At 41.2% G+C, this 25,858-nt stretch overlaps 1 protein-coding gene across 1 annotated transcript in view; it reads left to right on the top strand.

Annotated features, from left to right (window-relative positions):
* Positions 1-25,858, top strand: part of RTTN (rotatin) — a 193,543-nt gene that overhangs the window by 79,540 nt on the left and 88,145 nt on the right. The window contains exons 18-28 of the mRNA XM_069957838.1: positions 59-195; positions 2,577-2,748; positions 3,041-3,140; positions 11,714-11,802; positions 13,209-13,326; positions 14,353-14,449; positions 16,556-16,615; positions 17,913-18,104; positions 19,602-19,841; positions 22,115-22,259; positions 24,884-25,038. Of these exons, the coding sequence (XP_069813939.1) occupies positions 59-195; positions 2,577-2,748; positions 3,041-3,140; positions 11,714-11,802; positions 13,209-13,326; positions 14,353-14,449; positions 16,556-16,615; positions 17,913-18,104; positions 19,602-19,841; positions 22,115-22,259; positions 24,884-25,038 (1,505 nt within the window). The remainder of the gene's footprint in view (positions 1-58; positions 196-2,576; positions 2,749-3,040; positions 3,141-11,713; positions 11,803-13,208; positions 13,327-14,352; positions 14,450-16,555; positions 16,616-17,912; positions 18,105-19,601; positions 19,842-22,114; positions 22,260-24,883; positions 25,039-25,858) is intronic.

The following is a 25,858-nucleotide window of genomic DNA, read 5'->3' as shown; positions in this document are numbered from 1 at the left end:
TTAGACATTTGCGCACTAACAACAGCTAAAATAATTTTAATTACATTCCTTTTTTCAGGGCTTTGCTGATGTGGAGGAGGCTTTGGGTACTTCTATTGTAGCTTTATGTGAAACGACGGAACGAGGAGAAGGAACTTTGCCCCAAACAACTCTATTAAAAGCAGCATTGCGCTTTCTCTTTTCCAAAAAAATGCCGTACGTATTATGTAAATATGGTGAACATTTTCAAATATTTGACTTGATCCGCAAGAAAGAACGTTCCATGTTGTTGTTATTCTTCATTATGCAGCTAGACAGAATATAGACATCTCTCGCAGGGAAATGATGAAAATAGGGATTTGATTAATTTCATAATTTCCCTGCGGCATATATATTTATAAACGTTATATATTTATAATAGTATTACCTCATTTTGTTATTCCTTTCAAAAATTCTGGAATCATTTCCTTCAGTTGGGTCATGTGATCTCAAGTTGACCCTCTGGAAATGACGTATGTTTCTGTGTTAGCTGCCCATGTGATGCTGTGCTGTGAGTGTATATTTGCAAGGGAGAGAAAATGATTTACAATCTGAAAGAGGTAGATTAGAGGTAACATGACCAGATACAGAAAATCTGGGTATTTTGGTTCTATAGTGATCCTTCCTCTCCTCCCGAGTTCCCTGCAGAGCAGTGGTAATGCAGAAAGTCATCCAACAGTGTGTCCAGTGGTTTCCTGCAGTACCACCACCCCATAAAGCACTCGGGAGAGGAAGGAGGTCCCTGGCCCTGAAGTAAGCACCAGTGAACTGTCCATATATGCTTACTGAGGAATTTGTTACATGGATGCCAGTGAATTGACATTCATTTCCTTATAGGCCAACATGGAAACCATCTAATGGATATTATTATTATTATTATTATTATTATTATTATTATTATTATTATTATTATTATTATTATTATTTCATTTTTTTTGCAGGATTGTGTGGGATAGAATAGTTTTTTTTCTTACCCCCCCCCCCCTCCTTAACCAGTATACTAGTCAAGTGAGGTTAGCATACAGTCTATGCTTAAACGGAATTTGTCAGCTGTCATGTTCCAAACTGCTGAAACTGTTAGGAGGCACATTATACCTTTTGATACATCTGTATGTGCTTTTAGAATGTAGAAAAATACATTTATTCTTCAGTACAAAGAGTCAAAGAGGCCTTCTCGAGCTCCTGGGGTGCAGCAAGCTGTAACACCTCCTTGCTCCCTTCTCCTATACCTGAGCCTGCATGGGACTTCCAGGTGATAATCAAGCAGGGAGGAGAGGAGGCATTACTGCTTGCAGCTTTTTAGGAACTTGAAAAAGCCTCTTTGACGTTTTTTGCCAGAGAATAAAACATTTTTCTACATTCTTAAAGCACAGACTGATATTTAAAAGGTACCATATTTCTTCTTGACCTAACAGCTATATAACAGTGTCAACAGTTGGGAATGTGAATTACAGCTGACAGATTCCCTATAAGGGTACAAACACACATAATGTATCCGCAACGGATTTCTTGCTGCGAATTTGCAGCGAAATCTGCAGCGAATACTTGCCCATTCACTTCAATGGGCTGACAAACTCAGCGCCATTAACCCCCGCAGCCTGGGAGGATGTACTGTACCTGGTCCCGACTCCTGCTTGCTTCGGGGCCACTCAGCAGTCAGCAATCAGTGCGCTGCCCTGCTGCTGAGCGAGGGTTAATTGCGCTGAGTTTGACATACTCGCAGCGGGATGACAATCTGGCTGCGAGTATGCCAGCCCATTGAAGTGAATGGGCAAGTATCGCAGCGAGAAATCCACTGCAGATATGTTATGCGTGTTTGTACCCTAAAGGTCTCTGTCAGCTCTTTATTATGTTCAGACTTGCAGACAAAATAAATATCTAACTCTTAGCTGATAGCTGTTTGCAAAGTTATAAAATGTGTTCTTTCCAAGCTTTTATGCTCACCGAGATTGCGGAGCTACTTCAGTATGCACGCCTTTTCCCTCCTCCCTGCTCTTCATAATTGATGTATAGGGGTTCAGTGCTGGAAGCCTAGATCTGTACATTGCATTGAGGGGTTGGGGAGGGCAGAGGAATGTATGCAGTAGCTCAGCCAGGCCTCTAGGGTACAAACATGATTTTACAACAACTATAAGCTACGAGACACGTATCATTTATTTTATTTTCCCATGCTCTAAGCATGATATAGAACTTACAGACTGTGTGTTCACTGCCCAGTATGGTGGCACTCATTGTGCTCTTGGGGGGTGCTTTGCCCCCTGCCCTTTATTTAGACCACATGATTCTCAGTATTATACTGTCATCTTTTTTTATTATGTTTATCTGTTTTGCTCCACTTAAGATTATAATTGGGATTGGTGAGGAAGCTTCAGGAAAGTCACATAATGTTTAAACATTCGGCTGAGTAGCGGAGTTCTGCCGGAATAGTTATAGCCGTCATAAAGTTGTGTATTGATAGTTGATAAGAGAAGCAGTCGCAAACACCTGAAATGACCTATTCCACTTTTATAAGTCACTTTACAGTTTTTCATCTGCTTTTTATTGTCTTATTTTTCTAGGCTACGTTCATTGGGCATTAAGTGGGTATCAGTCCATTTAATGAATGAGAAAGAGTCCAACTCCAAGCGCCCGGAGCTGCTGGGAAATTTAATATCTAAGGCTGTCAGTCTTTATATCACTGAGCGATCAGTCGACTTAAAGCTGGATGACAAAGGAACATCCTTTTTCAAGGTTAATATTGGTATTTCTCACTACATATGAAAGCATTGCTGTATATTTGGTGTCAAGAGCCTGCTCTTGGCTCAGGACGTGCTTGTATTTCTACACCGGCACTCACAACTTATAGTGTTAAGATTATGTGTGACAAGTCTATGTGTAGGTGTGTGTATTTTTTATTCAATGTAATTTAACTGAGACGAGGTGTTCAATACATCCAGCCATTATCGCCCTGAGCAGTACGTGTTTTTATTGCAATGTACCAGGGTTTTTTTTCATCAGTATTCCATGTGCATTGAATTTGTAGGCAGACACTGTCAGGAAAGTGGCTGAAATCTTTACTTCAGAAACTGTGGACATGGCACTTCGCAAATCAGCAGCCGAACAGCTGGCAGTTATAGCGCAAGGTAAGATAAGCAAGATGTTTGTTCTTATTCCTCGTGTCACCTGAGAATAATCAGTTAGATTAACTTTGGGCCTCTACAGAAAGGATACGTCAGCAGGTCCCACCAAATCTATTACCTTACCTCTCGCCCATATTAGAATATCTTTTGGAAAGTTATTTTAAATGGATTTTCTAAAAGATGATATGAGTGTATATATTAACCACACACTGCCTCTAAAAAAAAAAAAAAAATCCCCAGACTAGTGGCCGAAATCGCAGCGGATGATGATAATGGGTTTTTTTATATGTCAAAAATATAAACAGTCAAGTCAATTTGTCTAGATCTCAAAAGGTCACTGTTATGAAAAATAACTTTTGACGTGTCACAGCAGGTCAGAAGACACAAGTAAGAATTATCACATGGCTTTCCTTAAAGGGGAACGATCTGCAGATTCATGTAAGCTCTTTACCTCTTGTTCGCAGTGTTATAAATTTTCCTTTATTTCCTGGTGTTCTTAGAAGCACTGTGGACATTGCCCAGATGCCCAGAGTACCCCTTGGCCCTCCTTCTCTGCCTACTATACATATTCATATATGCATAGTAATTGTGCTAGTAACCATGTGTGTGCAAGGAAGAGCTCACACACTGCTTCTGGCACATGCGCAGTTATGAGTGCCATTACTATGCATATATGAATTTGCATAATGGGCAGGCAGGGCCAAGGGGGGGGGGTGCTCCAAAGGCAGCATTTTGCATATCTTCTTTGATCAAAATCTTTAAGAATGCCGGGACGACCGGAAAAATTAATAGAAACGCTGCCAACATGGTGTAGAGAGCTGCTGGTGATAACAGCAGGTCCGTTTACACGAACCTGCTGATAGTTCCCATTTAAGGATAATTGACATCTATGTTTTATCTCTATATTCCTTTCCAAGCATTTTAAATGAGACTCAATTTCCCAGGGGGTGTTCCCCACTACAGCAGTAGTGTACGGATTGCCAGACTGTCTCGCACCTCCATTCTGCTTACATACATACGCGTTGATTGACAGTGAACAGGAAGGTGGTGAATATGAGGAGATGGGCTGGCTAGCCATGGGCTCTTACCTTATAGAGCTGCTAAAGGGTTCTGTTACCACACTTTGTGTGCCGTCCTCCACTAGGGTACATTGGAAATATTATGCAAAACTAGAGTCCGTGGAGTCTCAAAACACGGGATAGCCAGATATCTCTAGCCTGTTGCCACGGGGTGCCTCCATGATGGGGAGAGCACCACACCACCCTGATAAATAGCCCCTTAAGTCCCACTCTGTTGCGAGTATTGGAACATAAATAGGGAAATACCAGGGTGGCCCCTTTTTGTCAATGTCTAACTCAAGATACGAGTATTGCGATCATGACAAGGGCTTGCCAAGGCAGGCTTCCCTCCACAGACAACCTTTTCGGGGTACATTGGAAATATTATTTGTTTTATTGCTGCGCACGCTACGATGGGAGAGGCGGGAAATAGTCAAATCATCTCTGCAGAGCACGCTGACAGGCAAAGATCCGTGACTAATTATAGCCTCTCTCCCACACCAAGTATGGTAACTCTTTAGTAGCTCTATTAGAAGTTGGATACGTTCTAGTAGTGATTGGTTTCCCTTAAAGGGTTTGTTTCTACGCACACATTAACGGCATACTGCTAGGCTTTGTCATCGATGTCCAGACATGAGGCCTTACTACAGCTGTGACTCTTAGTAACTGTTAGAGGTGCTATAGGGTGAATTCCCACACAGTAGATTTGTTGGTGAGCTTTCCGCTATTGAGAACCTGTTCTATTCTTCAGAATGATTAGGATTCAGATGACTAGGGCAGTTTAACAAATCTGACACATGAGAATTTACCCAAAAAGGGGTATTAATGGTTTTACCTTTAGCACACCTGCTTGCACCAAGTACAAATGAAAATTAATGCTAAAAAAATTTGATATGTGTCCTTTACACCTTACTATTACTACATATGCTTCCAGGTAACATTAGCAGATACATCATATACTCTTCAGTAACCCATCTAATGGGAACATTTTGTGCACTTCTAGGCTTACTAACTGTTGTCACTTAAAGGGAATCAATCACCTTTTATTCTTCCCAAACCACTAACTTTGCTAGATAGCCAATATGGTACACAGACTAAACATACATATGTTGCTGATATAAGTGGGAACTTACAATGCATATGACACAGGAGCCCACTGACACTATCACTCACTAAATGTCTGTCAGACCTTTGGCATCTACTTTGCATACTCTGTGCGACAGATCGGCATCATGGGTGTGTTGAATCACCTTTATATATTTAAAAGAAGTGAAGGGACAGTGGTAGAATTGCTATAATACGTCTTATAGCCAGGGCCGTATTACCAGCTGCTGCTGCCCTAGGCACTATCCCTGAAGACGCCTCGTCTGCACTCACCAATTACCTTTATGATTTTCTAGTTTCTAAAAGAATGCTCACCACAGGAATGGTATGTAATAGCTCCAGGCATCACATTTACCACTGCCACACCAGACCTGATCATTACTACCATACTGTGACTGGTTAACACCGCCATACCAGACCTGATCAATACCACCATACTGTGACTGGCTAACACTGCCATACCAGACCTGACCAATACCACCATACTGTGACTGGATAACACTGCCATACCAGACCTGACCAATACCACCATACTGTGACTGGATAACACTGCCATACCAGACCTGACCAATACCACCATACTGTGACTGGATAACACCAGACCTGACCAATACCACCATACAGACACATATATGAAAGGTACCATATTTCTTCTTGACCTAACAAGCTAAATAACAGTGTTAGCAGTTTGGAATGTGAATTACAATAGATTCCCTTTAAGGGTACAAACAAACATAACATATCCACAGTGGATCTCTTGCTGCGAATTCACAGCGAAATCCGCAGCGGATACTTCAATAGGCTGACAAACTCCATGCCAATAACCCCCGCGGTCCGGGAGGATACTGTACCTGGTCCCTGCTCCTGCTTGCTGAGTGGGGGTTAATGGCACTGAGTTTGATGGAACCAGATAATGTGGTCCAGTTTTCACCCCCCACTACTTCCTGCCATACCTACATATGCCTAACCTTATTTTTCCCTGACTTGAAACAGAACATTTTCTTAACTGGACACACCCACGTGCACACCTGGTGTTAAGGGACACCTGAACCAGGGGGTCCCAAACTAGAGGCAGGCAGGGTCATATAGGGACAACATATGACCTATATGCATCATATTACTGTTTGTTATATGTTATTTAATTTTTGTTTGTGTGTAATACCACCACTGTTTGTCATTTATAATAAATACATTTTATAAGATATATTAACCCCTTAAGGTCAAAGCCTATTTTCGTTTTTGCGCTTTTGCTTATTCCATTTTAAGTTTAAAAGTCCATAGCGCTTGCATTTTTTCACCTAGAGACGTATATGAGCGCTTATTTTTTGCGAAACCAATTGTACTTTGCAATGACCGGCATTATTTTTCCATAACATATGCTGCGAAACCGGAAAAAAATCATTTGCGCTGTCAAATTGAAAAAAAAAACTAATTTGTTTTGATTTCGGGGAGTTTTGCATTTACGCCGTCCGTCCTATGGTAAAACTGACTTGTTATGCATGTTCCTCAAGTCGTTACGATTACTATGATATATAACATGTATAACTTATATTGTATCGGATGGCCTGTAAAAAATTCAAACCATTGTTAACAAATATACTTTCCTTAAAATCGCTCCATTCCCAGGCTTATAGCGCTTTTATCCTTTGGTCTATGGGGCTGTGTGATTACGCGCGCGGCGATACTAAATATGTTTATTTATTTATTAATTTATATTATAAAATGGGAAAAGGGGGGTGATTTGGACTTTTATTAGGGGAGGGGATTTTTTATTAATAAAAACACTTTTTTACTTTTTTTTTTTACTGTAACTAGAAGCCCCCCTGGGGGACTTGTATATAGACAGCACTGATCTCTCATAGAGATCAATGCTGTGTATATACACAGCAAAGATCGATTAGTTCGGTCATAGATTACTATGGCCTGCTGCAGGCCATAGCAATCTATTGCCGAGCCGGGATCAGCGTCATTCCGACGCTGAGGCCCGGCACGGGCAGAAGAACGGATCTCCCCCCCGCGATGCGATCCGTCCCACTAGACACCAGGGACGTGCGGCGCAGTGCCTCTAAATGCAGCTGTCAGGTTTGACAGCTGCACTTAGAGGCTTAATTAGCCGGCGCGGCAACGGGACCCGCGCCGGCTAATAGAGGCACTGCCCGGCTGCACATGTCAGCCGGGATCAGCGCCGTTCAGAGCAGGGTCCCGGCGGGACCCCGCTCTGTACACCCCGAGCGGCACCATGACGTATCAGATACGTCATGGGTCGCTAAGGGGTTAAAGCTTCACTTCTTTTAAATACTGTCACTACAGGACTGCGGGGATACTTACCCCGAAAGCCTAAGTATCCCTAAGGTTCCATAACCCAGCCAGCCACCTCATCACCTTTATAGCATTGTTAGCAGTGGGTAGAAGTTGCTGACTGATTCCCGTGAAACACTTCAAGGGAATCTATTACACAGGGCGATAATCAGCCCAATCAGGCCGATTCGGACTGCTATTGCTCAGTTCAATAAAGACGACAATAAGCCAAGGACCTGACCATCAGCTGATTGTTTTCTTTCAGCAGGTTTAAAAATCATCGGGCACCGACCGCCCATCGATCCGTGTAATAGGAGGTGCATGGTCTGCAGTAGTGATGAGCGAATACTGTAATATCTATTCGATCGAATAGTAAGGTATTCGATCGTATCAAATATTATGGAGTAGTACGCTAAATATTCGATGACCGTTCAAATCCCCCTTCCCTTTTTTTTTTTTTTTTTTTAGCCAATCAACGTGCAGGGAGTCTGGGACAGCCCCTTGGTGAACGTAGCATCCCAAGAAACGAGAATAACAATAATTGGATGGCATAGTCACATGACCCACTAACATATATACACAGCCCCTGCTGTTATGCGATTTGTTAGTAAGGGAGAGAACTTAGAGAGATGGTGATTAGCTTTTGGTTAGGCAGTAGTTAATTAATCCACAACAGACCTATTCAGGGCTCATCAAACAGGTCAGTTCAGTAGGCTGATGATGGCTAAAGCATTAATATTAAAGAGTACTGCAGGCAGGCTGCTGTGCTACTGTAAGGCACTTTGTACACCAAGTGCTTTTTGCTCCTGATATTTGCTAGAGTGCTAGATCTAAAAAAAAAAATAAAAAAAAAATAGTAGTACGTGTGTTCATCCAGTGCTATGTGCTGCTATGTCATACATAAATATGAAAGCAAGCTGCTGTGCTACTATAAGGCGCTCTGCTCACCAAGTGCTTTGTGCTGCTGATACATGCTAGAGTGCTAGATCTACGTCATACATAAATACACAGGGTGGTACAAGCAGGCTGCTGTGCTACTATAAGGCACTCTGTTTACCAAGTGCTACATAATACAGCCGTCCAGCTGTACCTATAAAATATTCATACACCCTTTAATAACCAGGTAATTCACCTGTATGCACCTACATGCAATTTTTGGGGGGGCTCACTGCGATTTTGGGGTGTTAGATGCTTTCCCCGCTGTCCCAGTTGCATTCCAGTGGTGTTGGCATCATTTCCTGAGGTGTCATTGTGGACTTGGTGAACCTCCAAGTGGTCGAATAGATGTTTTTTTAATAATCGAATACTTGTTCACATAGACTTTAATGGGATTGAATATCAGGGAGATATTCGTACGAATATCGAATGTTCGAATATTTCACTATTCGCTTATCACTAGTCTGCAGTGGATGAAAGTGTAGAGAAAACATTGAAGCAATACTTATCTGCCTACACTCCCCATTGTCCTTCTGGCTATACCTGGCTCACAGCAGCAGACTTCTGAAGCACTCTGCCATGACAGGCTGCTCAGCCAATCACCGGCTGCGGCGCTGTCCCGTCTCGACCAGTGATAGGCTGAGCGGCTTGTCACTTCACAGACCTCTCAGAAGTGCCAGCAGTGACTGCGGGGAACACGGGGAGAAGCCGGAAGGATGGAAGGAAGCCAAGGAGGTAAAGTATAGCTTTATTATTTTCTAAGTTCGGATGAGAGCAGCACTACTTGTGAAGTCTGTTGGTGCCAGCAGATGAGACTATTGATCCACAGCTATGTAACAATGAATCCGCAGCACTAATTATTTTTTATATATGCTGCACGGGCTATATATATATATATATATATATATATATATATATATATATATATATATATATATATATATATAGATATATATATATAGATATATATATATATATATAGATATAGATATTATACACCCCATGCTGCACAATCTTCGAGTAATGTAATAGGCTCTGAAAGTGAGCGAGCAAGCAGATTGGCACTCGCTTACATAGAGTATCAGGCTGTGTATTATGGCCTTTCTCAGAAAGTTGTGCTTATAGCCAGTCTAGCATATCTTGTCTTTCAGCCGCTATTCACATTGAAAACTGCTGACACTGTTAGATAGCTCTTAGGTCAAGGAGACACACAATGCCTTTCATATGTCCATCAGTTTTTTTTTCAGAATATAAAAATATGTTTTTATTCTACTTTACAAAGTGTCAAATAGGCTTTCTCAAGCTACTTCAAATTGAACTGCCTCCTCATTCCTCCTCTCATTCCTGACCCTGCGTGGGACTCCGCTTCCAGCTGTTTATCAAGCAGAGATAGGGATAGGAGGGTGAATAAAGGGGTCTCCTAGCTTGCAATATTTCAGGATCTTGGGGAAGCCTCTCTGCCATTTTTACATATTTCTCTATGTTCTGGAAGCACAGACTGGTATATGAAAGGAATCATGTGTCTCCTTGTCCTAATAGCATCTAACAGTCACTAGTTTGGTACATGAGTTGCAGCTGACAGATTTCCTTTCCCTGGTCATTTTATCAGTTCTTCATCAGTGTGATTTGTTATTGTTTCTGGTTGCAGGAAATATATGTGTAAAAGTAATGTGCAGCGAGCTGCAGATACTATACAGTGCCTACAAGTAGTATTCAACCCCCTGCAGATTTAGCAGGTTTGATAAGTTGCAAATAAGGTAGAGCCTTCAAACGAGAGCAGGATTTATTAACAGATGCATAAATATTACAAACCAAAAATTTACGTTGCTCAGTTTATTTATAATAAATTTTAAACATAAAAGTGTGGGTCAATTATTATTCAACCCCTAGGTTTAATATTTTGTGTAGAAACCCTTGTTTGCAATTACAGCTAATAATCATCTTTTATAAGACCTGATCAGGCCGGCACAGGTCTCTGGAGTTATCTTGGCCCACTCCTCCATGCAGATCTTCTCCAAGTTATCTAGGTTCTATGGGTGTCTCGTGGACTTTAATCTTGAGCTCCTTCCACAAGTTTTCAATTGGGTTAAGGTCAGGAGACTGACTAGGCCACTGCAACACCTTGATTTTTTCCCTCTTGAACCAGGCCATGGTTTTCTTGGCTGTGTGCTTTGGGTCGTTGTCTTGTTGGAAGATGAAATGACGACCCATCTTAAGATCCTTGATGGTATTCTTGGGGTCGTATGCAGTGCCATCCAGTTGGCAAACGTCACAGGTGTGGTTGGCACCAAAGATCTCGGATCTTGGTCTCATCAGACCAGAGAACCCTGAACCAGTCTGTCTCCGAGTCCTCCAAGTGATCATGAGCAAACTGTAGACGAGCCTTGACATGACGCTTTGAAAGTAAAGGTACCTTACGGGCTCGTCTGGAACGGAGACCATTGCGGTGGAGTATGTTACTTATGATATTGACTGAAACCAATGTCCCCACTGCCATGAGATCTTCCTGGAGCTCCTTCCTTGTTGTCCTTGGGTCAGCCTTGACTCTTCGGACAAGCCTGGCCTCGGCACGGGAGGAAACTTTCAAAGGCTGTCCAGGCTGTGGAAGGCTAACAGTAGTTCCATAAGCCTTCCACTTCCGGATGATGCTCCCAACAGTGGAGACAGGTAGGCCCAACTCATTGGAAAGGGTTTTGTACCCCTTGCCAGCCTTGTGACCCTCCACGATCTTGTTTATGATGGCCTTGGAATGCTTCTTTGTCTTTCCCATGTTGACCATGTATTAGTGCTGTTCACAAGTTTGGGGAGGGTCTTAAATAGTCATAAAAGGCGGGAAAAACAGAAAATTATTCCAAACATGTGAATCACATTGTTCTTTGTGCCTGAACTACTTCTTAATACTTTAGGGGAACCAAACAGAATTCTGGTGGTTTGAGGGGTTGAATAATAATTGACCCTCTGAATAAACTTTTCACAATTTTAAAAAACAATAAACAAAGAAATAACATTATTTTTTGCTGCAGAGCATTTCACACTTCCAGGCTGATCTACAGTCCAAATGTCACAATGCCAAGTTAATTCTGAATGTGTAAACCTGCTAAATCTGCAGGGGGTTGAATACTACTTGTAGGCACTGTAGCTATACCGATGTCCTAATTTTCGCTGGCTCTGTATTTACAGACTTGACGATGCACAGTGTGATTAAGGAGCTGGGGATTGTGGCAAAGATCCGTAGTGTATTACAGAAGTGTGTGCATCAAAGTGGAAAGGTAAGTGCAGCTACTGATAGTGAGCAGACCAAGGACGGCTGCATTTAGCCTTGTCTGCTTTGCTGTGTAAGTTCAACTTAAGGGTTAGCATTTCGACATAAAACAAACACTCGCCCTCTCACTTGAAGATCTGGCCATCCCATAAGCTCCTTTTTATTTTGCAGATTCCACCGACATGTCAATTATTTGGGCAGACAGCAGAATCCGCCTGACCATAGAATACTGTAGTGTGAGCGCGCCCTAACACTGAGAGAGCTAAAAGTCCATCTTTCTGACCTTATTTTTCTGAGCTACAGCTGAATGGTACGGAATTCATAAGGAAGCTATCTAAACAATGGCTTCATTTTGCATTCAGGAAACAAAACTATAGAGAATAGTAAAACACCAACCTGTGGCTGCATTCAAAACAAAGGCCCCAATGGTCCGACTCCCCGAAATCTATCCTATATTTACTGCACCAAACAATAAGTGCAATTCTGCAATGTTTTTATAGTTCTTTATGTAACACCAACATATTTTCAACATATAAGTGCTGCGACATGCATTTTCTAATTTACACTCCTACCACTTATTGATGCTATATGATCACCTGGAGCTTTCTGTATTATATTACAAAATTTAAAAAAAGTGTTTCGAGGAAATGTAGAATTTGTCTTTTGTCTACCTGCATAACTTTTTCAAATTCTTGATATTTATTTTTTTTTCTTGTTCAATAGTTTCAAATCTATAATTCCATAAATATACAATCTGAACTCCATCTCTCCAGCACATAACTTTAACAGCCCGCAAAACAGAAACACATAAAAACGGTGTAAACATGTTAAGCAAAAGTTTACTAGTACCTTATAATACTGTTGTCATGACACTGTTTGAAGTTATATGAAAAGAAAGAGGAGTTCTTCTTAAGTTTTTTTTTTCATATTCAAGTTTTATTAAGGTTTTCAAATACAGACACAAAAGCAAATAGTCATCATCAAATAAGTCACACTATAGGACAATAAGTAAGAAAAAGAAGGGAGGAATACAAAGAAAGACATTACGGTGTCCTCACACAATACGCATATAACTGCAACCTCTGAACATCACTACAATATCAAGGCATATTTTAAAAGTGGCGTCCACTGTCCCTACCCCATCAGTCAGACCCCCCCCCCCCAGAATCCATTAAAAGATCAAATCCCTTTACTACGGAAGACCCTAGCAGGCCCAGGAACGGACGCTAATACTGACCACCAAGAACAGAGAAGCTCGTTGGTCTGGGACACAGAGAAGCCTGTATTTATCTGTTGGAGTTTCTCGTTTTATTTAGTTGATATCTGTAGCTGACTCAGGAATTGATGACATTATGGTCTTCCAAGTATGTAGGTTGTGCTCAGTGCATTGTTTTGTCTTTCAATGATCTGCAGGATTTTGAGAGTATGGTTTTGCCATGCTTGGCTTTACTACGGAAGATGGTGTACGCTGATCCTGCACTACGCTTGTCACTGGCACAGGATACGGAGATAATCTTAGTTTTAACTAGAGGTAACATTCATTATCTGAGAATATGAAGGTTTTACTTTGTGTGTGGTGTGTGTGTTTTTTTTTTTTTTAAACAAGTCTCTAGTGTCTTTCTGTCTGTCACAATTCAGGGGGACATATAAATGATTATGTAGTTACCTTTTTTTCCGTTCTGAATATAGAAGCAAATTGTGTTGCATGTTAGTTATAATATGTGTCTATGACACAGAGAAACCATCGTTGTGCTGTAACAAGCAGGCAATTGAACAGACAGACAACAGTAATCAGAGGCTTACATGGCTAGGATATACGGATCCTGGTCACACTTGGGCGGCTGCCTTACGAATTGGAGCTGTTATTAACAGTGTAAGTTGTTATAGCAGGATTGAACAGGGAGCCACATCCCCCGCCACTCGCATCAACGCCAAAAGACAGTGGAAGGTCATTTGAGTAGTAGTTATCCGGATCAGGATGCAGATTGTTGGTGGGTGATAATAGTTCATCAGGCATACATTACTCATAATCAGGCTTACAGAAAGTTCCTTTACTGGCCACATTGTGGGTCTGACCCCTTCTTTGTTACGTCTTATACTAATTCAGCATATCTTGTATGTTTTTATTTCTATGAATGATATTGGAAGTCCTGAGGAACAAACCACTTCTTATTGGGCTTAACATGTTAAGATGGCAAAATTACCAGTATACTTGTTCTTAAAATGTAGTCATTTATAGCCCTGCAGCATCTTGTTACATGTTGGGGGGCATACTAACAGTGGCACACTGCAGTGGTGTGTCCTGGGTAGCGTCCTATGGTGGATATCACTATAGCAGTCTGTGAGTGGCAGGCCAGCATTTGACAAGGTTCCTGTGCACACCATTATATCCACCACATACCGTGCACACATAATAGGAGTGCTACATTATCTGTTTCATGTACCGTTTCTTTTTCCCAGATGTATATGATATAATTACTGATATCAATGTAATGTATGTATAGATTTATCTGCAAAATATAACTTTTAATGCAGTGCATATTATATTTATTTTCAGCATCCATATTGTTACAAAATGACAGTGTCTTACTGGGTGAAGCTGCAGCCGTAATGTTTCTTCTCCTCTTCAATGAAGTATCAAGAATGGACACATGGTAGGGAGGACACCTTCAGAGCTCCACACCTTTACACTTGTTGGCTATCTATTAGAATAGCCTTAGGTAGAGTTCACACGTCGCTCATATTAGCCAATTTCTGCTCAGCTCTTTATCTCTTACCTGAAGTAGAAAAATGAAAGTAGGTTACATAAATAGCTAGAACAATCTTTTTGAGATCTTTCTGTCTTTCTGATACATACCTGCACATTCTTTCACAGCTTCTTCTTTCAGGCGGGATGTTCTGCAGGTGCACAAACCCTTAAATACTGGATTGGTTTTTAGGGTGTGTGACCTTTGTGGTCACACTGGTGCATCATTCATCCCTGCTGAAAGGCTGTCATCAGTATTAACTCTCTGAAGGAAAAAAAATAGACATAAATAGAAGAAATTTACAAATCTGTATAACTTTCTTACATAAGTTAAAGGGGTTTTCTGATTTAAAAATACTTGTTCTCTATCTACAGGATAGGGGACAAGTATGAGAATGCAGGGGGTTCCTACCTCCTTGCCCCCGAGGATCTCTTTATAAGTAACCTGGGCCTTTTTGTTTTAAGTCAATCCGCAGCTTGGCGAGTGACTCGTGGCTCCATTCATTCTCTATGGAGCCGCTGGAAAGAGTTGAGTGCTTTCCAGTGGTTTGATAGAGAATGAATGGAGCCATGAGTCACACTTAATTCAAAACAAAGGAGCCGGGTCACCGATAGAGAGATCCTCGCGGGTGGAGAGGGGGCATGGAGATTGAACAGTACAGTACTTCTTCCTCTAGTAGATTACTGAATCTCCTCCCCCTTGATTGATGGGCTGTCAAAACAGCACTCGTGTCCATACAACATTGGCTTCCTCTACTGCATCTGCACTAGTTTCTAGAGTGCAGTGTGTTCCTATAGAAGAAGCTGAATGACAGTGATCACACACCCCTCCATACACCACCATGTCATGGATTGCATTGCTGCACTGACAGACCACTAATTGCTTTATGTACTATCAATCAAAACAGTGTCCCCAAAGGGGTTTTCTGATTTAATATTACTTCTTATTCTCTGTGATGCTGCCAGAAATAACCAAGTGCTGTACTCTGCTCTCTCTGGCGTCTCCATAGAGAATGAATGGAGTAGTTGCTCACGCGCCAACCCGCGACTACATTTAAAACAAATTCATTGGGGTGCTGCTCTAGAGCTCCCTGGATAGGGGAAAGGTAATATTAAATGGGAAAACAACCCCTTTAATTATTCAGATTCAAAATGTCCCAAAAATGGCTAACCCCTTTAAACAACTTTCTATGTATAGAGATACTATTTGGTATGCAGCTTGTACCATTGGATAGCTGCTTTTAATCCAAGATCTTTCCTAATAACTGCATCACCTGCCGTATGGACCCCAGGACAGATCTTTGATTAAAAGCAGCTATCCGAAGGTACGAGCGGTTGTGTGTGTGTGTGTGTGTGTGTTTTGGGGGGGGGGGGGGGTCACTTTTTAATGATTGTTCAATTGGGTTCCATGGTCAACCTCTTTTCCTCTAAAGACGTTTTCACCCAGTCTCCAGATAAAACTTGGTTAAAGTTCTTATTACAGGTACCTGTACTTCCCAATTGTATGCAATTTGTCAGCTATGATCTAGACCTGTGGGTGGTGTCACCTTGATATTAACAGACATGTAGCTCTTACGATCAGTAGTTCATGTGACCACCTTAGGTTTGTGTGTCTTTGTAACATACACGCACAAATATACGTAATAAGGATATGAAGCTCATGCCTGTATTTTTATAGACTTTTAAGTTATTCATTGCCATGAATTGGTAAAGAAGTAAAAGTATTCTCTTGGAACCCTTACCAGTGTGAGCGGAGGCAAAGATTACCACCCAGAGAGGAGCAAAATGCTCTAAGCATCTGCCAGGGCAGCAAAAGGCCGCTCAGTGGGGGGAAACCTAATCCGCTTTGACAGCTTATTTCTGCATATGTATGTACTTTTAGCAGATATAGGAGTATGGTACATTGGCTGAGATAGGATATACAGTGATTCTCTATTATTAGGCCCTAGACTTGGTTAAATATTTAGTTGTGGGGTATAATAGACAAATAATCTGTGATGTGTTGTATCTATAGGTCAGATGATGTACCTGCCTCTCCACCTCCATTCAGTTTGCCTGTAGCTGTGGTTAGAAGGTAAGCAACCTCTAAACACTATGTATTATTTATTTTCAAGGTTTTTTTTTACAGTTCCCGAAGCATCATTTTGTACACCTAAACAGATTTTTGTCTACTCATCTGTATGTCATGTTACTGCATGTAAATGTTATTTTTCCAAGCTTAAAGTTTTCTAGGTGAGCTAATATGTAGCATTGATGTCAAGATTTTTAATTTTTATAACTCAAATTGACTAGAAAAAGTGTACTTACAAAATTACACAAATTGGCAATTGATTATCTAAATATCTCAAACCATTTCTCAGACTGCTAGAGAATAGCTGGCTCTAAAGAAAGCAGGAAAATGGCATGGCATGAGGATCTGAGAAAGTTAACTGGGCTGTCTATGATATAAAGGGGTCAGTGCTTTACAGCTTGCTGTTTATGGGTTTCCTGTACTGACCCCTTGGTCACCACTGAAGGCAAGTTAACATTAGAACTGGACCATTTACCAAACTAAAGTTTGTGGCCCGGTTGGAGAAATCATATTTTCCTTTACACTGCATAGATGGCTTCCTGCTTGTACTCTGCCTATTTTGGGAAGAGTTGGCCCCAGGATACGCTAGGGGAAAAAGCAAGCTGGCAGAAGCAGTGCCCTGGGCTATTTTGTTGAGAATTCTTGGGCTCTGGCATTTTGGTGGATACTACTTTACACATGTCACCTACCTTAAGGGGTTATCCAGAATTAGCACTATGTGTTAATTCATGTTGTTCTGCATGTTTTATACATGTCATTCTGCATGGTTTATTAAAAGACCAAGCATCTCCTGATGTGTAGAATAAAAGTTGGTGAACTGTTGTCACAATGGTATTGCTCTCTTCCTTGTAAATGACACCAGGAACCGTGGCCCAAATATATCAATGTTTGTACAATTTACACATGGTAACCAATCAAAGCTCAGCTTCTGTTCTACCAAAGCAATCTGAGAAATAAAAGCTGAACTGTGATTGGTTTGCTCAAGACAAATAGTTTTTTGTCTTCTGACACATTGATTAATCTGGGACAGTGTTTTTGAATCCTATCGGAGGAGGTGGTGTCATTGTAATGCCAGCATCTGTAGGAGGGCTAGCTACATCCTTGAAAAGTTAGTGTTTGGTCAGTATGTGCACAGAAGTGTATGTGAGTGGGCGAGCAGTGGTCAAGAAGCCCTCAAGGGGGTCACCTGAATCGAGAGATTGAGCCATTGTTTGCTGTAGACTAATGTACCTGGGAGTTAGTGGCTGCATATTGTGATCAGAGCAACCTGAATAATTGTCTATCCAAAATGTTGTTTTAGATTTCACCTTCCTTTCTCTGTGAGTACCCATCACGCAGTAAGTCCATACACAATGGCTTCTCCATTGTGCTCAGAGTGGATAACCATGAAGCCAGTATCAGATATGCTTCGTATAGCATGGAATCTGTCATGGAATCAGGGAATGGATAGCTTTTTGAATAATCTGGATAAAGAACAAGCTGGAAATGAAAAGTAAGACATTTCATGAAGACATACATTTTATATATACAATATATAGTGATCAAATGGCTCTATATAATATTTTCCACCAATATTGTTACTTATTAATAATTTTTTTTAATATAGACACATGAACATACAGCTTTGCCAAATAGTCACGTGTTGTCATGAGGAGAGGGGAGATGCTCTATAATTCAACAGCGTTTTCATGGGGTGATGTGAAGCTTTTGCAGTGTTGGATAAAACAGATCCTATAGGTTGTGTTTTTATCTGTTCAGTCAGATTTTTTTTTGTAGATAGAATAGCACACTATGCTGCTCTAATCTCATTGTCAAAAATGCAACAGTAACTTAAAGTGACACTGTCACCCCCTTTGTGCATTCTGACATCTCTACACAGGTGTAAAGGGTAAATTTAGCGTTTTTCATACCTTATTTCATATCATACGTCATGGTGCTTGTTCAAGTAAAAAGTGATCTTTTATCAACTGCAGATTGTATTAAGTGGGCGTGGCCTCGCAGCATTAGCACCACTTATCCCCACCCACAACAGGCCCGCTGGGCCCGCCCCCTTGATGCCCATTGGTTGGCCGACGTAAAGGAGGTGGGGTCTAGACCTTTCGGCCAGCCTGTTCCAATGGCCAGCGAGGGAGCCGGGCCAACTGTGGCGTTGTGGGCGGGGCTAAGTGGCGCTAATGCTGTGAGGCCCCGCCCACTTAACACAATCTGCAGTTGATAAAAGATGACTTTTTACTTGAACAAGCACCATGACGTATGATATAAAATAATATATGAAAACCGCTAAATTTACCCTTTACACCTGTGTAGAGATGTCAGAATGCAAAAAGGAGGTGACAGTGTCACGTTAAAGTGTAATTATCATTTGTAAAAACTTCTGATATGTCATAGCGACATGTTAGAAGTGCGTATCGGTGGGGTCCGGGTGTTGAGACCCTGGCCGATCACTAGAATGAAGGGGCAGTAGTGCTGAGCAGTGTGCTCTCTGCCCCTTCATCTCCACTATACGGACATGAATTCTGTAGACTGTTAATACAAATCTATGGAATTATAATGGGAGGCTATTGATATTCTGGCTGGAAGTTCCATTATAATTGAATAGACTGCAGTTATAGCAGAGAAGAATATAGCAATCGGTGGGGGTCTATGCACCCAGACCCCCTCTAATACACACTTCTGACATGTTGCTATAACCTGTCAGAAGTTTTTACAAATGATAGTTACACTTTGATGAAAAAAACTAACCCAGCTGTAAGCAGATGCAAAGGAAGTCATCAGAGAGATAAAACAATTTCACCTGTATTACACTGCGACAAGTACTAAGGGCAGCTTGTCTGTAGATATGGCATGTGCTTGGTTAGCTGGCTGGTGTTCCAGTATTTAGCCTCCAATTAGACATCAGCTGCTGGTGTCAGATTCTTTATTGCTGTATCTGTGTATAGAACATTTCTCACTCTGACTGTGTTTTTGTTATTTCTTTTCCTCTCCCAAGTTTTTCAGATACATTGAAGTTATCCCCAGAAGAAGTCCTGACATTGAGGATGACACACTCAGCTAGTGGACTGCAAGATTGCCTGAGTTATATCATTCAGGCTGTGTCTCATGGGGAAGTCCGTTCTGCTGTTGCTAGGATGAATTTTTATCTCCTAAATGACAGACTGGTTCTAAACTGCCTCACTGACTATAACATGTCTTCCTTGAAGTGTTTGCCTTGGCATACTGCATTAAGCAGGTGAGACCCGCTGCACAATTTCTAATATTGTGCTTGCTCTGCATAAAATATGCACACACACGCGTGGTGATTAAAGTGCCTCGTGCGAGCGGCTTTTTACTTTCCGCAGTGTTTATTTAGGTGTTCAGGAATCATAAATATTTCTTTATCAAGTAAAGTGTTCACTTGGGGATGTGGAATTTCAGCAATAAATCCTTATCCTACCATTACTTCTAGTTTATTATCCTTATGTACACTATATGAACATGTATGTGTATCTGCATGCCCATACAAATGAAATCCATTGCCCATGATATTGCACTGAAAATGCTAAATAATTTGCAATTTGACAAGACCAGAGGGGAAACAGATACTGTACATAGCGCAGGGATACAAGGGTTTAAAATTCCCACGCATGAATATGCATGAATAGAAAAAAATACCTGTATTAGCAGGTTTTTGGATTCACAATTGAACATTTTTGGGATTTTGGATTTGAACAGTTTAAATATTTTATGTAACAGATGAATTTTAATGGGTACAGTTATAGTGCACAGTAGGGCTGGGTTCACACACAGTATTTTTGCTCAGTATTTTGGTCCTCATATTACAACCAAAACCAGAAATGGATTGAAAACACAGAAAGGCAATGTTCACACATTGTTGAAACTTAGTGGAATACTGTCATTTAATGGCAAATAATTGGCGTTATTTTAAAACATCGGCCGTTTTTATGAAATAACGGTAATTATTTGTCATAAAATGACGTCCATCCACAAAATTTCAACAGTGTGTGAACATAGCCTTTCTGTGTTTTCAATCTACTACTTTTTTGGATTGCAATATGAGTACCAAAATACTGAGCAAAAATACTGTGTGTGAACCCAGCCTAAGGCTATTTTCACACTCCGTAAGTGCCAAAGCAATCACGGCCGTTGTTGCCGATTTGCGATTTGTATATACGTAGTGTTGCATCTGAGGGAATCCCGATCCCTATCTGCGCCTCAAAAAACTCACATGCCAGTTTTCTGCGGCCGCTATTCATTGAATAGCAGCCACAGAAAACCTGTTAGTGCACACAATGGAGGGTGCGGCTCCAGTCGCATTCTCCATTGTATGCAGCGGGGAATTCAGATGCAGGCGCACACGGTTATTGTTCCTGAATGGAGACCCCTCTTCTGTTACATTGATTTTCACTGTGTGTCCAGGTGAGCTTTATATACTCTTTGGTAATAATTTGACTATCCATGTTATCATTATAATAATATTATCTTTGCCATGTAATAAATTAAACGGTATTCTAACGATGAAAAGTTTTTAAAATGTTGCTGCCTTTCCGTACTACATAATAACATGCTCTTCTTACCTCACTGCAATCTCCTGGTGTCCTCCTGTAGTGTCTTTGGGACCCCTGCTGATTGATCCCGCTGTCACTTCTGAGACAGGCTTGTCTCGGCAGTGACAGCTCGCTTAGCCAATTACTTGCTGTGGCGCTGCATCTTCTGAGTGAGTAATTGGCTAAGAGAGCTGTCGCTGCCAAGACCAGCCCATCTCGGAAGTGAGTGCAGGAGGACCCCAAAGATGTGTGGTGAGGTAAGAATAGCATGTTGATTATGTTGAACGGCAGGGCAGCAATAGTTTTTTATTGTCTGAGTACAGCTTTAAGTCAGCCAGACAAATGGGTGGATTAGGTAAACAAGATAAGGCTTATGGAGGATTCCCAACTCTCCACTGACCAATATTGTTGGTGGAGAGAGAGGTCAGATGTTGAAAATCCATCATGGGAGGGATAAGACGGTGTTGGAGATGTTGTGTACCCGTCCCCTTATATAACACATGACTGTTTGGTGAAGCACTCGTTTGCTACATTTTTTGCATTGTTCTGAAAGCTATCTCCTGTCGATCTGTTCCATCTATAGTTGGTTTATTCCATCATTAGTTATTGGCTAAGCCGGCAGGGTCTAAGGATCTCTTTCTGTCCTACTGCAGACAAGGCTCCTTGTGTCTTATAGCCAGTTCGATAGTTGTGAGGAGAAAGAGGGGCAGGGGACACTGCTGATCTCCTGGGACACACAAAGAGTTCTTTAAATATTTCACAATTTTAAATAAAGTTAAATGATATTAGAAGGAAGGGATGAAAGTAGAAAGCGCTTAGAATACTGTGTTTTTATTTTGTGTGCATTTTCTGTGTTCAGTGTTCCTTTAAGTACATAAATGCAAGCTTTAGTTTGCTGTCAAAGTTTCCTTTGCCCCAAGCAGAAGAAAGGTTAATGTTTGTTCTTCTTCCTCTGTAGGTTTTTGCTGGTTCAACCAGCATGTGCTGAAGATGAAAAGCTCCTGGCAGATGTGATGAGTTTCCTAAGCAAGATCCTGAGAGAACAGAGTAGAAGCTCAGACACGCAGGATCTCCAATGGATACTAGAGATGCTACTTAAACAAGTAAGAACAGTACCTTAGAGTATTGCAATTGCCACTTCTGACAGATGATACAGCATTAACATCCATGGCCAATAAAGATAATTTAGCTGTAAAGAGTATACATTTATTTTGTTCACCTGCCAATGGAATCCTGATGGGAGCACTGAATCTGTCTCCCACAGTGCTCCGGGTCTCCATAAAGCAGCAAATCCTGCAGCAGGAGTGACATTGTATGATAATCAGAAAACATTATTTGCTTGCCGGCTCACAGAGTCATTCATCCTGACTATTCCTACTGATCTTATTCTGCATTTATGGACTAATACAGCACTGAGAACTTCAGCTTTTGTTATTGCTGCTTACATCCTTCTCTTTTTTTTTCTCCTCTAAGTATTACTGACTCATTGTCTGCTCTTCTTTCTAAAGGTTAAAGTCAGTTTAGTAATGCCTTTTACGGATGAATTCCCTGTATGTTTCTCTTGTAAAACAACTTGAGTGGCATTTAATTGAATACTGCTTTCCCATCACTTTTGGGACATTGCAGTAGGATAGGAATATGCTGCATGAGACATCTGCAGGATTATTACCACTGCAGGGCTGGCCTCAAGCACTGTCAGCTATTAAAACCTGTTGGTCAATGAAAGTTGCCTGTGACTTATTGCCGTGCAGTCACTTGCAATGGTCACTCTTGAACCTTTGGATTATTTAGGTTTAAATGGATTTTTCAGGCTTATGAATGGGATTGGGGTGTTTGCTGCCACTTCTATTCACAAATAGACAGATATCCATAATTCAAGTCTGGAGGGGTGGGAAAGGCTGGCTGGGGCCACCTAGGTGACTTGAAACCTGTTCCTGCACTTGTTTTGAAACTATGATTTCTTTGAAATGAGAGGGAATGATAGCCAGTTCTAATAAGGATAACTTTAAAGGGGTACTCCAGCGAAAATCTTTGTCTTTCAAATCAACTGGTGCCAGAAAGTTGTATAGATTTGTAATTTACTTCTATTAAAAAAAAATCTCAAGTCTTCCCATACTTAACAGCTGCTGTATGTCATGCACTGTATGTCAGGAACTGTCCAGAGCAGGAGAGGTTTTCTATGAGGATTCATATGAAACCGAGACAGAGTTCCTGTCTCGGCCAGAGATGTCAGCAGAGAGCAGTGTGTCAGACTGAAAATAAACCAACACTTCCTGCAGGTTATATAGTAGCTAATAAGTATGGGAAGACTGGAGATTTTTTAATATAAGTAAAATACAAATCAGTATAAGGGTCCATTTACACAGAAAGATTATCTGACAGATTTGAAGCCAAAGATTTGAAGCCAAAGCCAGGAATGGATTTGAAATGAGGAAAAATCTTAGTATTTCCGTTTATGACCTGATCTCTGTTTATAGTCTGTTTCTGGCTTTGGCTTCAAATCTTTGGCAGATGATCTTTCTGTGTAAATGGACCCTAACTTTCTGATATCAGTTGATTTGAAAGAAAAAGATTTTCGCCGGATAACCCCTTTAATGCTATGTGAGCTGCAAGTAGCATGTTCTAGAGCCGGATTTACTGCATAGGCTGATATATAGCCTGATGTAAAGACTTAGCAGAACATTTGATTGTCTGTTCCTTTTAGGCTTAGGAGTCTAGTGTGCAGTGTTAGATGAAATTGACAGCCTTCCCTGTTTGAGTTTACATAGAGAGATACCCGTCAGTGGCTAAGAATGAGCAGGTACTATAGGTATATAAAGGAATACATTACAAGTTTTACTTATTCTCCCCCCCCCCCCCAAATTCAGCTCTATAAAGTGATACCATATAAATATAATCTGCTGCCTACACTGTTTTCCATGTAATAAGAGCTGCACAGCTAAATCAAAGGAAAGGGCGGCAGGAAGATCTCTAGCTGGTGTTTGTGCAGCCCTGACGCACAATTATTGAGCTGTCTAATAGGCTCTGCAAGCGAGCACTGATCTAGCAGATCAGTGCTCTCTTACACAGCGGGTTGGGCCGACTAATACGGCCTTTGACCTTTTTATTTTCTAATATTTGGGGAATATGTTGAATTTCGCATTTCTTTATTGTCAGGTTCATTTGACATAGGTCTATTAAGATGTCTAGCATGCAGGCAGAGGAGTGGGATGCAACCACAGCTCTGCATCTGTGAGGACATATAAGCCATATAATTTGTGAAAACATCATATAATAAAATCTGAGGCCTCACAACAGTATATTCTAAGCTATAATGAAGTTCTAGAGGATGATAGATCGGATTAATGATGTATTGCCTACAAGCTAATGATGAATACGTTACAGCACTTAGAGCTCTGCAGCTGCAAGCGTTTCACGGAGTTTGGCTGCTGAACTGGTATTCTGCTTTATGCCGCGTAATTTGTTTAATGTTATTGATGATATTACATTGTTATAAAAATGTGAAAAATATAAGCATATGTGTTCCTCCTTTATGGCTACATTGTGGATTTGGTAATTTGTGGGAACAGGTTGCAAATGTCACCTTGTAATCCACTGTTCTGAGCTGTTAGTTTTATTTGATTGTTAAAAAGACCCCTCATGTCAATCACAACTTTTCACTATTATGTAATACTTTGGCAAGTGTGTCACCAAGGCACAGAAAGTAAATTTTAATGTTCCTTTTTAGAGTCCAAGTCCACTACTAGATCTAATCATCCAGAAAGAGCAAACGGCCAAAAAGGACTTGGACGATACACAAGCAGCTGTGAGGCAGCATCTGCAGAAAGAGCTGATGGTGTTTTTTAACACGCTAATGCTCTGTTTAACTTCAGTTACTGATCGGTAAGTGCCAACTTGCATTTTAAATCCAGATTTTGAATACGCCGGATTAGTCACACAGGGCTTTAAGGACATTTGACTTTTGTGTTGATTTATGAACCATTAAGATTGGAACATTTTCTTTGCTTACTTGTTTGTTTTTCGCCAAGCAGTAAATTAAGAACTGTTCCTTTTGTGTGTAAGTTTAGTCAACCTTGAATCTCCGTCTTTTTACTCCTTATGTACCAATTATGAAGCTTGAAAATATAATGATGCTCATTAGACCAAGTAAATGGGAAAACACGTTTTTCTCTTTAATTGATGCTTCTAATATCTTCCATGCCTGTTCATATTCACTTTGGTTTTACAGAGAACTTATCAGAGCTTTTCGGACCTTTGTTTCAGTATGTATGTGGGAACGCACACATACCGGATCGACAGCGGATTTCACGCTGCGATTTGCAGCAAAATTCCCTGCAGATCCTGGTATAGTGAAGTTCTATGGGGTCACATACCCACAGCGGATATGTGACCAGACCCCTTTAATTCCCCTGCAGCCCGACCCGGAGCATACATTACCTGCATGGCACCGCGGCTGTGTGAAGCTCCTGGTTCCCCTCGCTCCTCATCAGCCAATTAGTGCTGCCGCGCACTGATTGACTGATGGGGAGAGAGGGGAGCCGGGAGCCTCACACACAGCTGCAGCGCAGAGCAGGTAATGTATGCTGGGGGGTTAAAGGGGCCGGGTCACACACTGGCAGCGGAATGAAAATTCCGCTGCGGGTATGTGACCCATTCACTTCACACTACCAAAATCCGCAGTGGATTTCGCTGTAAACTCACA

This window comes from Dendropsophus ebraccatus, chromosome 2 (genome assembly GCF_027789765.1).
Source record: "Dendropsophus ebraccatus isolate aDenEbr1 chromosome 2, aDenEbr1.pat, whole genome shotgun sequence".
Lineage (NCBI taxonomy): Eukaryota > Metazoa > Chordata > Amphibia > Anura > Hylidae > Dendropsophus > Dendropsophus ebraccatus.
This window is presented reverse-complemented; position numbering and strand designations above follow the sequence as displayed.